The sequence below is a fragment of the Saccopteryx leptura genome, chromosome 1, assembly GCF_036850995.1.
Source record: "Saccopteryx leptura isolate mSacLep1 chromosome 1, mSacLep1_pri_phased_curated, whole genome shotgun sequence".
Lineage (NCBI taxonomy): Eukaryota > Metazoa > Chordata > Mammalia > Chiroptera > Emballonuridae > Saccopteryx > Saccopteryx leptura.
The window spans coordinates 392449837-392464671 of NC_089503.1; the positions used below are offsets into that span (position 1 = coordinate 392449837).

General features: G+C 44.6%; 1 protein-coding gene across 3 annotated transcripts in view; it reads right to left on the bottom strand.

Annotated features, from left to right (window-relative positions):
- Nucleotides 1-9471, bottom strand: part of LOC136387870 (histone-lysine N-methyltransferase PRDM9-like) — a 98141-nt gene extending 88670 nt beyond the window's left edge. For all 3 annotated transcript variants that reach the window (XR_010748176.1, XM_066359981.1, XM_066359986.1), the window contains exons 1-2: nt 9353-9471; nt 9107-9214 (exon numbers count right to left, since the gene is read on the bottom strand). Coding sequence is in view for 2 of the 3 variants with exons in the window: in XM_066359981.1 (XP_066216078.1) it covers nt 9107-9126 (20 nt within the window). In the remaining variant the exon portion in view is untranslated. The remainder of the gene's footprint in view (nt 1-9106; nt 9215-9352) is intronic.
- Nucleotides 9472-14835: the final 5364 nt, after the last annotated feature.

Consider the following 14835-nt stretch of genomic DNA (forward strand, 5'->3'; position numbering starts at 1 on the left):
CACAACGATACACCCCCTTTGACTTTTTGAATTAATCTGGCCTTATATCCCCCCTTTTCTGGGTGTGTGCTATTATTTGTGGCACAGGAATAATAGTACCGTGCTTTCCCTGTAGATTCGTAGTGATTTCTTTGGAAATGAGACAGAGGGTGTGAGTTCCACAGAAAAGCCTGTAAGCCCCTTGAACTGGGCTCATAGACATAAGAGGCTGGCTATGATATCCCTTCATAAAGGGTTAAGTTTGTAGGAGAATTCTTCTTAATCATGTTAAAAGAATAGTTTGTGACTTGTGAATGGTTAGGAGACAGTGGCTGTGCACAGAGCACCCTTGCGGCCTTCACTAATCAACATTTTTTCCTCCCTAGCCTTTTCATGTGATAGAGTAGAGAAACATTCCTTTCTTCTTGCTTATTTGATCTGCAGATAGTGGTACACTCTGAGAAGAATAGAGTTAGAACTTAACTAGTGTTTAAATATAATAAATAAGTAATATTTGACAAGAAATAGTATCTTAGGTAAGGTATAGTAGAATGACCCATTGTGTGGCCTAGGATGAGAGCGCAGTCGGCAAGAAAAGAATGTTTTACTAAGAGAATTGTTTTTTGACTAAAGGTAGTTACTGAGGGCTTTCTCAGTGAGATGTTCTCATGAGATTTACTATCCTTTCCAAGATTTTTTGGATAATGAGAAGAATGTAGGGGAATCCATAGAAGTATAACAAGTTAATGTCTCTGAAATTATGTTGTTGCTAACTGAGGCTATCTTCGCAGAGTGCACTATGTACTATCTTTGTGATTGAAGCTACTCTTAATGTTTTTGTCAATTTCCGTTAATGGGCAAGCCTTATTTAGAATCTTTGTGAGGCAAAAAGTAGGACACTGCATAAACTCAAGGCCATTTACCTGAGCAAGCGGTGGTCCATTGTTAGTCCTTAATGATTTCGTCTGCTAATCTCTCTCTGCCCCTTGACTCACAACAGCAGTCAAGTTAGTTAACTATTAGTACTAATACTTTAAAAGCTTTTACCGATGTTGTTATCACTATTCAAGTTATTTTGTACTTTGAATGATTTGCTACCTGGTCTGTAATTTATAGATATAAATTAACTGTTATTCGGAAACATGTAAACATAGTGAAACAGAAGCAATGATTAATACCATGTAATTGTAACTCAGTGTGTGTGTATAAAAAGGGAGCTATACTAGCATTTGGCAGAGATGCCTGGCAGTAAATGCTAACCAGAGAATAAAGAGAAAGAAAAGAATCCGGCTCTCTCACTCGATTCGTGCTGACGCCGTCTCTTCCTGTGGGACCCCTGGATTCTCCCCGGGGCTGGACCCCGGCACACAAGAAATGAACAGACACTTCTCCAAAGAGGACATACAGATGGCCAATAGACAAACTAAAAAAATGTTCAACATCACTAATCATTAGAGAAATGCAAATTAAAACCACAATGAGATACCACCTCACACCAGTCAGAATGGTGCTCATTAACAAAACTACACATGATGGGTGCTGGTGCAGATATGGAAAAAGGGGCACCCCTCCTTTACTGCTGGTGGGAATGCAGACTGGTGCAGCCACTGTGGAAAACAGTATGGAGATTCCTCAAAAAATTAGAAATGGAACTGCCCTTTGACACAGCCATCCCACTTATAGAAATATATCCCAAGAACACCATATCACCAACTGAAAAATAGAAATGCACCCCCATGTTCATGGCAGCATTGTTCACAATATCGAAGATCTGGAAACAGCCCAAGTGTTTATCAGTGTACGAGTGGATTGAAAAGCTGTGGTACATATTTACAATAGAATACTATGGGGCTATGAAAAAAAGGAAATATTACCTTTTGTAACAATATAGAGGGACCTGGAAACTATTTTGTTGAGTGAAATAAGCCAGGCAGAGAAAGAAAAATATCATATGACCTCACTAATTTGAGGAATTCAAGGAATAATGTGAACTGAGGAATGGAATAGAGACAGAGGAGGGATCAAAGGGACCAGAGGAAAAGAGGACAGAGGGAAAGGGGGTAAAAAGAAGGGATAAACCTGAACAGAAGGAGGAGGGCGCTTTAGGGAGGGGGCAAGGAAGAGGTTGAGGGGAATGGGAGGAGGGGAGATGCATTCGGGGTGGCCCTAGAATCTATGTAAACACAAAATGGCCTTTTAGTTGTATAGCCAAAGACATTTAGTATCTTCTGGTTCCTTAACATGTCATACCATTTTATAAGAGGAATATTATTTTTTTTAATTGTTTGGCAAAAATTTTGACAAAGTACCTTCTAAAGGAGCCAAAGATTATAAAGATAATGTCAACACTACAGTGATCATTTTTTCCCAGACAAAATGAGGTGTGAATTTGTCATGTTAAATTGAAATGAGTAACAAAATGTATCCCCTTCCAGTTTACCTTTTTTGAGTTTCAGAGAATTAAAAGTTTCATTTTATTATATTTTAAAATAATTTCTACATGTGAGCCACGAGACTGACTGTAATTCCAGTGTTTAATTTTCCATGGACAGACTTGATAAACTGGACACCTTGCAGCAGGATTACCCCAATTATAGTGTCAGGATTTTAGCTGTACCAGAGCCCTTTATGTGCTGCACATAATTTGTATGAAGTTTTATATGTGCAAATTGGGTACATAAACAGTTCTCCATTTTTCTAAGGGAATGCAATAAATGTAGCATCATGAATAAATATAACTTTTATAGTCCTTAAAAAAACCACAATTAATTAAATTTAAAAAAAATAAAGAAGAAAAAATAAAAAAGTAAAAAATATAAAAAATTCTCCTAAGAATCAAAGGCATAAGAAATGAATCTTTCTGAACCATCTGATTTGAAATCTTACTGAATTTAGAGTGTACCATGAACAGTTCTAAGGTGAGTTCTTTTTTTCTTTCCATTTTGAAGAACGGTTGTGCCCACCTCTAGCTGCTGAGAGCTCTCTCTTCTGCTTGCTTCCATAGTTGATGCCCAGCTTCTGGCCATACTCGTCACCATACCAGACTAGCAGCTCACAGTCTGGCTTGATGACCTGGCAGGTTCGGTAGAAAATCTGCCTGCGATACTGAAAGGCCACCAGGTTCTGCTCTTCATCATCCCGGGCACAGTTCACATACCTGGGATTGAGGAGGCAGGTGAAAGAAAAGAAACACACAGGTGATGAGTTCCTATTACCTCTCAGATCCATGTCCAGCTCTGCACCTGACACTTGGGCTCTGATGTCACCCACTCCCACAGTGCTCCTGAAGAACCTTCTGTTCAATGTCTGAGCCTCTCACAATGTCATACTACTTCCTATCTCCAGGTCCTGCTTACAATGATCATCCTGCCTAATACCATTTTCCAAAGCCAATTCCAGATGTAACCTCCACCCTGATTGGCCATAAAACCAAGGACCTCTAGCTTCTCTAAACTAAATCAGGTCCTGTTTATATCACAGAACTTGCTACTTGATGTTGGACTCTGTGTCTAGATTAGTTCACATCATTCAATACTCAGCAAGTTCATCTTTTTTTGAGAGGCCTTTCTCCATTCTCCTCACATTTTATTTAGGTAATTTGATGCCTTACCCAGGTTCCCAAAAAAACTGGAGGTCTCCCTGCCCCACTGAAGTGAGAAATGGGGAGGCAGAGAGACAAACTCCTGCATGCCCAATTGGATCCACCTGGAATGCCCACTAGGGGGTATACTCAGCCCATCTCAGCATTGCACCATGCAACTGAAGCCATTCTAGCAACTGAGGCAGAGGCCATGGAGCAATCCTCAGTGCTCAGGCCAACATTGCTCCAATATAGCCTTGGCTATGGGAGGGGAAGAGAGAGATAGAGATGAAGGCAAGGAGGAAGGGTAGAGAAGCAGATGCGCACTTATGTGTGCCCTGGCTGGTAATCAAACCCTGGACTTCCCAAATCGGGCTGATGCTCTACCGCTGAGCCAACATATCGGGACGTGGAGGTGTCTTTATCTTAGCAAAATCATAAAGAACAATAATAGCTTATTCACATTCTGTAGCCTCTGATAAAAGAGCCCCTAGGATAGTGGTTAATGATCATTGCTCTGCAGGGTTCAGAACTCATTTCTAGTTAGAAGTGAGGCTGGGATAATTTGCTTCCCTCACAGTTCTAGGCTATCCTGGCACTGTGTACTTCTCAAAAAATAGAAAAATTATAGTTAAACATTTCTAAAATCAATTGTTTCACTCTGTCTGCAATTTGTCCTCCATAAGAAGATGGGTTATATGATCTGTTTTAATAATGAATACCTTTCTCTAAACTGGAATATAGTAAGGACTTGCTAAAATAATGTTCATTAGATCAATTAAAGTGTTTTCCAGGCCCGCAAAATTTTTTTCCAGTGCCTCAATTTTGTCTAGCATAGAGATTTATATTTTGAGGACATATGTTATATTTTATTGCCTTTTTTCCTCTAAATATCTTTTTCCTTGAAAGAGCACTGAATGGAGAAAAAAGATGAACAGAGGATTGAGGGAGACCACTGAGGGAGGCATGATGAGAAGAAAAGATGTATGGGCCTGAGAGGAATGAATGTTCTCCGTGAATCTCAGAAATTTCTTGGCCTTACCTCATCCAGTTGGCACAGAATTCATTATTTGCATTCACATACTCATGACAGTTTCTCCCTTTGGTGATCTGCAATTTAGGAAGAAAACATAAAGGCTTTTTTTTGCATGTGGAGGTATTTTCTCTACTGTCAACAAAGCTCTTTCAGCTTGCATGCACTTCCACTTATGACCACATGATACTCTTTTTACTCATTACATCTGAGTTGACCTGTCCACTTAGGACTGGGAGGAGGCATTCCTTTGTGTCTGTACCACTTTGCTCCTACTTAACCTGTGATCCTCAACAGGAGCCCATGGTCTACAAAGTCCACTCAGTACCCAGAGCTAACCAGATTGTCTCCATCCATGTCCTATCATGTAGAAAGACAGGTCCCACCAAGCCATGGGAGGGATGTGGGAAGCCACAAGACAGGGGAAGAGGTAAATACTTCTCACCAGCCAGGAGTATCCGTTGTTGCCTGCCTCTTCATCTTCTGTGATCTGGCCCTTATAAGGGCCAAAGTGCAGACCCACTGGCAGAGCAGATGCCTCGTTCCACACTCCAAGCCCAGCTTCAGGGATGCCCGATGGTCTGATTCTCAACCCAGGGGGCAGAGTGAGGGCTGCGTGGTCTGGATGCCCCTTATCCACTGTGCTGTCTTTTACAAATGTAGGGGGCCCATGCACGTCACAACTGTCAATGAAGAAGTTCTGACACTTCTCACAATCTGGGGATGAGAGCAACAGGGATTAGGGAAAGTGTAGTGCATGTTCCTGGACATATAGAGCTTCAGAGAGAGCCCAGGCACTCACATCATTGAGCCTCAATTCTGCAGTGCAGGTCCCTAGAGCACGTACTGCAACTGGGTTCGAAATTCATATTGTCATATCATGTATTTACATTCTGAATCAGAACTTGTAGCAAAATTACAGTTTATGGAAAGTAGCCCACCAAAATTATTTTTTTTTGGTTTGGGTCACCGCAACATGAGGAACTGTATTTGGCAGGGTCATGGCATTAGAAAGGTTGAGAACCACTGCCCTAGGGGAATGGAATGCTCTAAGGGCCAAATGACCAGATGACATTATTGTATGAAGAGATAACATGCTTTGTGATGGTCACTTACAGGAGGTAGTCATCATCCTGGTGGCTGCGCTGACCTCTTGGTACACTAGCTGGCCTTTTCGTTCTCGTTAGGTTATGAATCTTTTACTTCAGTACAGCCGTTCTCCTGGTTCTAAGTTGGAGAAGAGTGAGTTTGGTGGATGTCTGCCAGTGTTTGAGTCTCTATTTTGTCAGAACACACACAATCTTCCCCTCCCATCAAATTATCACCATGATCCTTCTATATACTCTGGTATATTTATTTTTTGTCAACTATTGGCTCAGAGAGCCTCTATAATAGTAATCCTGTACACTGACTACAGATGGCCAATTCAATTTTTGTTTCTAGATCTTCCCATTATGAGGTATAACTTACCAACCTTTAGTTATTCATAAAATATTTATTAAGGGCACAGTATATGTAAGGTATTGAGGAAAGGCCATGTATACAACACCAACAGCGTATGGTCGCTATTATTAGAGATGTATTTATTGGACAACTGGTATGTGTCAGTGCTTTTACATTGAATTTATGCCCTAGCCAGTGGCTCAGTGGATAGAGCATTGGCCTAGCGTATGTTTCAGCTTTGGTTTCAATCAGGGTACTTAGGAGAAGTGACCATCTCCTTGTCTACCTCTCTCTCTCCCTTCTTTTCCTGCAGCCAGTGACTCAACTGGTTCTAGCATTGGCTCTGGGCACTGAGGACAGCTCAGTTAGCTGGAGCACATCATCCTGAGGTGCTAAGAAACAGGTCAGTACTCGAGAATTGGGGTTGCCGGGTAGATCCTGGTAAGGGTGCATATGGGAGTCAGCCTCACTATCTCCCCTCATCTTACCTAAAAAATAAATAAATACATACACAAATAAAATTGAATTGAATATTGTCAAAGAATATATGCACGTAAGGTATATTCACCTTACACATTAGCATTCAAGAGCTCAGAGAATCTGTAAGATTTGCCCAAAGCTCCAGTGCTAAATTCACTCTCAGTTTAGTAGAGCTTAAATCCAGGACTATCCAAAGTCCACCGCACATACCTAGGCCATACTTATTAGCCTTTCTAGAGGACTCAGAGGAACTGAAATCTACAAATGATTTTCTCTTCCCCAATTTCCACCTAGAGCAGAGGTCCCCAAACTTTTTACACAGGGGCCAGTTCACTGTCCCTCAGACAGTTGGAGGGCCAGACTATAAAAAAAATATGAACAAATCCCTGTGCACATTGCACATATCTTATTTTAAAGTAAAAAAACAAAACGGGAACAAATACAATATTTAAAATAAAGAACGAGTAAATTTAAATCAACAAACTGACCAGTATTTCAATGGGAACTATGCTCCTCTCACTGACCACCAATGAAAGAGGTGCCCCTTCTGGAAGTGCGGTAGGGGCCGGATAAATGGCCTCAGGGGGCCGCATGTGGCCCGCGGGCCGTAGTTTGGGAACCCCTGACCTAGAGTGTTGTCCAGAGGGTCTTGCTTCTCCAGAATGGACTGTGATGCTGAGGACCCAGGTTTGAAACCCCGAGGCTGCTGGCTTCAGTGCGGGCTAATATGGCTTTTGTGCATGCTCACCAGCTTGAGCGCAGGGTTGCTGGCTTGAGTGTGGGATCATAGGCATGACCCGTGGTTGCTGGCCCAGTCCAAGGTAGCTGGCTTGAGCAAGAGGTCACTCACTCTGCTGTAGCCCCCCAGTCAAGGCACATATGAGAAAGCAATCAATGAATAACTAAGGAGCTGCAATGAAGAATTGATGCTTCTCATCTCTCTCTGTTTGAGCCAGTCTATCCCTCCTTCTCTCTCTATCTCTCACTAAAATAAAAAAGAAAAAGGAAAAAATTGGCTATTTATGTCAAAAATATAGTAAAGGTCACTTAACTGGGCAGAAAGTCCATTTCTTTAACATAATACTTTCTACTTTCTGTCTTCTTTTAAAAAAATTTTTTTTTATTTAAATTTGCCTAGCCTGTGATGGCACAGTGGATACAGCAGTGACCTTAAACACTAAAGTCACCAGGTTGTAACCCCAGGCTTGCCTGCTCAAGGCACATACAAGAAGCAACTACTACAAGTTGATGCTTTCTGCTCCTCTGCCTCCTCCTTCTTTCTTTCTCTCTCTCTCTCTCACTCTTCTCTCTGAAATCAATAAATTAAATATTTTTATTGACTTTAGAGAGAGAGGAGGGAAGAGAGAGAGAAACATTAATTTGTTGTTGCACTCATTTATGCAATTAGTAGTTGATTATTCTCTCTTTTTTCTTTTCTTTGTTTTTAGCTAGAGAGGCAGACAGACAGGAAGGGAGAGGGATGATTAGCATCAACTTAGAGCTGCAGCATCTTGGTTGTTCATTGATTGCTTTCTCATACGTGCCTTGACCAGGGGACTCTAGCTCAGCCAGTGACCTCTTGCTCAAACCTGCAACCTTGGGCTCAAGCCAGTGACCATAGGGTCACGTCCACGATTTCACGCTCAAGCCAGAGACCCCGCACTCAAGCTAGCTGGTGAACCCATCCTTAAGCCACAACCTTGGGGTTTGGAACCTGGGTCCTTATCATCCCAGGTTGATGCTCTATCCTCTGTGCTACCACCTGATCAGGCTTCAATGGTTGATTCTTATATGGGCCCTGACTGGACATCAAACCCACAACGTTGGAGTATGGGGACGACTCTCTAATGAATTACGCAACTCGGCCAGGGCTCCTTTCTGTCTTCTTGTTTCAGAGTGGCCTTGTCCAGTCTAATGGTACAGTGACCACCTTGCCTCCTTTCCTTCTTATCCTTTCACCTTTACACATTTAACCGTCCTTGCCCTTCCTTAATCATCAGAGTCTGGTCAGCACCAGTCTTGGGAACAGAGCCTCAGGTCTGTGAACCACAGAGACCATTTGGGTCAAGTTAGAGATCACACCTGGACTTCAGCTGTGTTTCAGTGCTAGACCCATGAAAGCGGAAGGAACTTCCTGACCACACCCTCATGAAACCAGATACACTGAAGAGATGGCTGACACGGGGCCTGAAACAATGGTCCCTACCCTGGCCCACAACCCAGCTGCCTTAATGACCATGATTCTTTCCTGTCTTCAATGTGGCCGGCGCTGCCCAGACAGCCCGGTTCTGAAGCACTGCTCACCTGCCAGACCTTCCTCCTCCTCTTGTGATGACAAGTGTTCTGAATGAGTTGTTTCTTAAGTGCTTTTATACTTTTATACTGTTCTTGCTCCATTAACACATCTATAAATACATGTAATTATTTACATACGGAAGCAGTGTAGCAAATCGCCCCTTACTGCACAAGGCACTGTTTGCATCTCGCTTGTTTGCTAAACGCAAGCTCTGTCCCTCGTTAGCTGTTGACACGCCGGGGACCTGACCCCGGGTGGGTTTCTAAAGGGCAGCACCGTGCCTGTGGCCCCTCACCTCACTGCCTCCGAGTCCATTCTTCGTGCGAGTCCTCAGCGTCCTCCGCCGGGGGTCTGGTGGCCTGTCGGCAGTGAACCAGGAAAGCGGTCAGAGGTGCTCCGAGGCCTGGGGAGAAACAAAATCGTGATCCGCAAAGCGAAGCGCTTGAAGGAGCAGCCCCGACACTCGGCCGCCCCCTGTGCCGCCTGCGGTCCCCGCCCCGCTCCCACACCCCCATCCCCGCCCGGTCCCCGCGCCCGTCACCTGTGCGCAGCAGGGCCTCCGGGTTCCTCTCCACGTTGCGGCCTTGCGTCATCCCCTAGTCGCCCATGGCGGCCAGTCCTCCCGGAAGAAGTAGTCGCGGATGTTCCTGCTTGCGCAGGGGGCTGGGGCAAGGGGGTGGGGGATGAGGCCACGTGACCCCGCGTAGTGGCCGTAGGAACCGCCCCTCGCCCGCTGGGTCCAGGCTGCCCCCACCCTGCCCCGCCCTTTGCACCGCCCGCGGGCTCTTGTCCTCTCTGCGCTCCGGCCGCCTGGCACGCTCAGCCTGGCCCACAAGCCCTCCGCGGTTCCCTCCCTGTTCCCGTGCCCTGTCTCCTGTGCGCAGCAGCGCGTCCTGGTTCCTCTCCATGTTGGGGCAGCATGCCTTCTCCCAGTCGCTTATGGCGGCCACCCCTCCAGAGAGAAATAGGCATGGATGTCCCTGAAGACGTTGGGGGTCTGGGGGAGACTCGGCCACGTGACCACGTGCAGAGGCTGGCGGGAACCGCCCCTCACTCCGCTGGGTCTGAGCTGCCCCCAAACCGCCTCCCTGCACTCCAGCCTGCTCCATCCTCTCCTCCCCGCCCCCGCAGGCCCTCATCTGTGTCCATTCTCCGGCCACCCCTCACTCCCAGCCCCGACGTGCCTGAGCGGGAGACGGCGCTGAGCCTGACTGCTTGGCCCAGGTCCGCGCATTCTCGCGTGTGCGTGCGTGCGTACTCACGGTGCTGTGTTTCAAGAGGGGACATGTGGGGCTAGTCCTAGGGATGCAAGGACGAGCCAGGGCGGCGACTCCAGCCAATCAGTGACCCCCCTTGTTCAAGCCAGCAACTGGGCTTTAAGCCAGCAACCTTTGGTCTTAACCAGCGACCATGGGGTCATGTTTATGATCCCACGCTCAAGCTGGTGAGTTTGCGCTCAAGCCAGATGAACTTACTACATTTTCTTGTTGTTCAAGCACTCTCTTGAGTTCCTCTATTCTCTCAAGTTTATTGAACATGGTTATGACTGTTTGCTTTGAATTCTTTATCTGTCCAATTATCCATCTCCATTTAATTAGGATATTTCTCCTGAGTTTTTTTTCTGTTTCTTCATTGGGGGTGTAAAGTCAGTAGCCAGGGCCACTACCACAGCAGCCCAGCTCATGCAGGTTTGCATTGCATTTGGACAGTCGGTAAAGAAACAACGGAGCCAAAAGCTGATGGGCCATTATCTTTAATCCTAGTTTGCACCTGGCAGGCAAGCAAAAACACACACTGGGCTCCAAAACCCACTCATTCAGTGCTCACAAAGCTACTGACTTACCGAGTTTCCTAGAATCAAAGGTTTCTAGCTCACCAGACTTATTCACCTCTGTTCCCCATCTCCTTCCTTCTCCCTGCACAAACTCTGCACAAACTGGCTTCCCACTCAACACTCTGCAATTTTGGCTGCTTCTCCTGGCCTCCACGTGGACTTTTTCTGCTCTGCTCTCTGCTCTCTCCTCTAATGTGAATCTCAGGAACCAAGAGCTCCCATTCTGCCCCACTTTATAGTGTGAATTCATAACCTTTAATCCAATATACAAAATAGGGAAGTCTCTAAAACAAAGTCACTTATCTGGGGCATGATGGGATTGCACCACCCCACATCAAAAAGGGTAAATAAGGCTTAATCCTAAAACCAAGCCCCAGGCTACAAGAATCCTGCCTGCCCACAGCCCACCCCCAACACACATTAATATCACCTGGGCAATGGCCTCCACGTGGATAGCGCCATTTTTAACAAAGTCAGCATAATACATTTTATCTGCCCAACAATCCACCCCTATGCTCACTTTACTACCCACAATCTACATCACCGGCATCCCTGTGCGAGGATATGAGGCACATTATACAAATTACAACAGCACAAATCATACAGTTTCAACAATCAAAAAAGTACACTTCACCAGTCTCTGAGAACTTTGCCAAAAGGGCAAAATGTCCTCGGCCTTCTTTCTAGCCACGGGAAAAGCTTTCCGGGGCAGGGGATTGCTTCCAGCAAAGCCACCCCCACCCCCATCAGGGAATTTCACATTGTCCAAAATCCATAATCCGTAAGTCCATTCAACAAAGGAGCCAATGCCCACTCCGGTCGTAGTCCAGGAAATCAGTCCACGCACATGAGACCTCAGCCACCCCCCTCATCCCTGCCATCCTGGCAGGTCTTACATTGTCCCAAAGAGGAGCACATGGCAATGGCAGTCAGCATTTCCATCTCTGCTCTGGAGAGCATGATGGCATCCAGCCCTAAGTCCCAAAATCGCAGACCTACCAGGGCCATTGTAGGTGCTCCTTCCAGCTGGGCTCTCATCTTATGGAGACTGCGGATTGCAATCTCAGCCCAATTCTCCTCATCCCCCAAAGAAGAACTGAAAACACCAGCTCCCACTGCCAGGCTTGCAGCCCCAGGCCCGGCCTCCTGCCACTGCTGGCTCTCCACAATGTCCAGGGCAAGCTGCAACTCATGAACCTGTGATTCCTTCTCCAGCATTTGCTCCATTTCCAGGCGAATCACGCAAACCTGGTTGGCCTCCTCCTCCAGCACTTCCTCCAGCTCCAGGGTCAACATCTGTTTTTCCCAGGTTTGCTCCAACTCCTTCCACTGCTCAGTTTCCTCATGCATGGCTGTAAAAGTCAACCAGCCTACGGTCCTCAAAAGGACAGCCATGGGGAACCATAACAGCAGCCAGTCCTCTACTCCACCACTCAAAGGTGGTGGCGGCCCCTTGCCGATCTGTATCGAATCCTGCCACAGAGAACGCCAAATGTAAAACCAGTGGCCAGAGCCACTATCACAGCAGCCTGGCCCATGCAGGTTTGCATTGGATTCGAACAGTTGGTAAGGAAACAACAGAGCCAAGAACTGGTGGGCCATCATTTTTAATCCTAGCTTGCACCCAGCAGGCAAGTAAAAACACACACTGGGTTCCCAAACCCACTCACATTCAGTGCTCACAAAGCTACTGACTTATCCGAGTTTCCTAGAATCAAAGGTTTCTAGCTCACCAGACTTATTCACCTCTGTTCCCCATCTCCTTCCTTCTCCCTGCACAAACTCTGCACAAACTGGCTTCCCACTCAACACTCTGCCATCTTGGCTGCTTCTCCTGGCCTCCACCATGTGGCCTTTCTCTACTCTCTGCTCTGCTCTCACCTCTAATGTGAATCTCAGGAACCAAGAGCACAAGCTCCTGTTCTGCCCCACTTTATAGTGTAGATTCATAACCTTTAATCCAATATACAAAATAAGGAAGTCTCTGATACAAAGTCACTTATCTGGGGCATGATGGGATTGTACCACCCCACAGCAAAAAGGGTAAAAAAGGCTTAGTCCTAAAACCAAGCCCCAGGCTACAAGAATCCTGCTTGCCCACAGCCCACAGAGATACACATTAATATTACCTGGGTGACGGCCTCCATGTGGGCAGCGCCATCGTAAACAAAGTGAGCATAGTACACTTTATCTGCCCAACAGGGGGTATATATTTTTCTGTCATCCCTTGTTGTTTGACTTTCTGTTTTTGTTCTTTTGAGTAGAATGAAGTAGTCATCTCACTCAGTCTAGAAAATGTTGTCTTTGTTACATTGTGTGTTGAATAATTTCAGCCTGCCAATTGTAGTTGGGGGGAGGTACATACAGTGCCTATCCTGTCACCTGACCTGAGTGGGTTCTGAATGGGCCACCTGGGATGTGTGAGCCTCGTTGCCCTTTTAATCTGGGCAGGGCTGCCTGGTGTAGAAGGGGCTGCGTGTTGTGTGCTTTGTGTGTCCTGTTTTGATCATCTGTTGTCAGAGCACGGTCTGTGCTGAGTATCTGATTGCTTTCTTTCATCTCACCCCCCATTAGATCTGTTGTAAAGTAACTAAATCCACAAAGCCATGGGTGCTCATAGAGTCATGTAGTTTAAATAAGTTTTTTTTTTTCTTTTTAAAGATTTTATTTATTCATTATAGAGAGGGGAGAGAGAGAGAGAGAGAGAGAGAGAGAAGGGGGGAGGAGCAGAAAGCATCAACTCCCATATGTGCCTTGACCAGGCAAGCCCAGGGTTTTGAACCGGCAACCTCAGCGTTTCCAGGTTGACACTTTATCCACTGTTCCACCACAGATCAGGCTAAATAAGTTTTTGAAAAGTTTTATTAAAGGAGAAAATTTATTAAATATGCCAGGTGCATGTGGTTGACACAGGGCAACAGACCCAAATTGTGCAGCCCCCCAAAACAGTTCAGAGGCTGTTTATATATTCCTAATTATACATGAGAGGGAAAAAAACCTGACATCACAGAATAAGTTTATACTTTTATTTAGAGATACATACATTAATTACATGCTTGCAGGAGGGAAGGGGTGGTTTCCATGGGGACAAATGCCTGCAAATGGCCCGTTAATATAAAAGGTTTATTTTAATTTTTTTATTCTGCACCTAGCTAGGTATTGACTCATTTCCCCATAGGAGTTTGGGAAAGTCAGAGAATCTAAGTCTCCTTCCTCTTTGCATTTATAACACAATGCCATCAGCCATCTTGGTTTTATGCTAATCACATAAGTATAGAGATTATTTACAAAGTTTCTCTGAATGCCTAGCCCAAATTAATGAAATGACTTCAAGCTTCCTAAAATATTAATATTAATTTTGTAGCTTTTGGTGTCTTTCAACAATCCCCACTGGTTTTATTTTCTAAGTCAAATCTTTGACTTAATTTGTTGAAGAGAATAAGGCTGTTGTTTAGGAATATTATCTTATAACATGTAACAGATATTTAGCAGACAGCATTAATAGCAATATAATTTATTAAAGAAACAAATATTGATTAATTTTTATAGATTGTATAATTTTTTGTAACTTATATAAAACTTGGTTTTTATAATAATTTATTTTTAGTCAGAATTTTTCATTTAAAAATTTTTAAATTTTAGTGACAATTGAATTGACTTTTTTAAAACCCTAGTTTCTCTTTTCCCAGCTAGGTATTTCCCAGCATCTGATTAAAAAGGGAGTCCTTAGTGAGTTTTTTTATACATTGATCACAGTTAGACCAACCAGCATCTGGTTTGTGGTTGGAGTAAGGAATGCCATTTTTCTACCTTAGCAGCAGTGGGATTGGTCAGGATCCAGCTGTGTGGACCCATCTACATGGATGTCAGTCCTTGGGTTCTGTACTTGATCTCCTGGTAATGCTGGAAGTGTCTCCTCAACAGTCTTTTGAACAGTTTGCTTAGTAACCTGTAAATCCTGCAAGTTCTTAAGGGATGGTTATGGTTGTTTTTTTTTTTACTATTTGACTTATGTAATCTATTTGCCCTGATTCTTTGTGTACTTGAGAAAATTCCTTTCTTTTTTGTTTTTAAATTTTTTCTAATTGGTTTTGAATAAACCTTTGGCAATAAGGGTCGTAAATCTCCACTGGTTTTGGGTGGCATCTATTCATTTGAATTCTGTGTTCAAATTTTGAAGCAGACTGGAA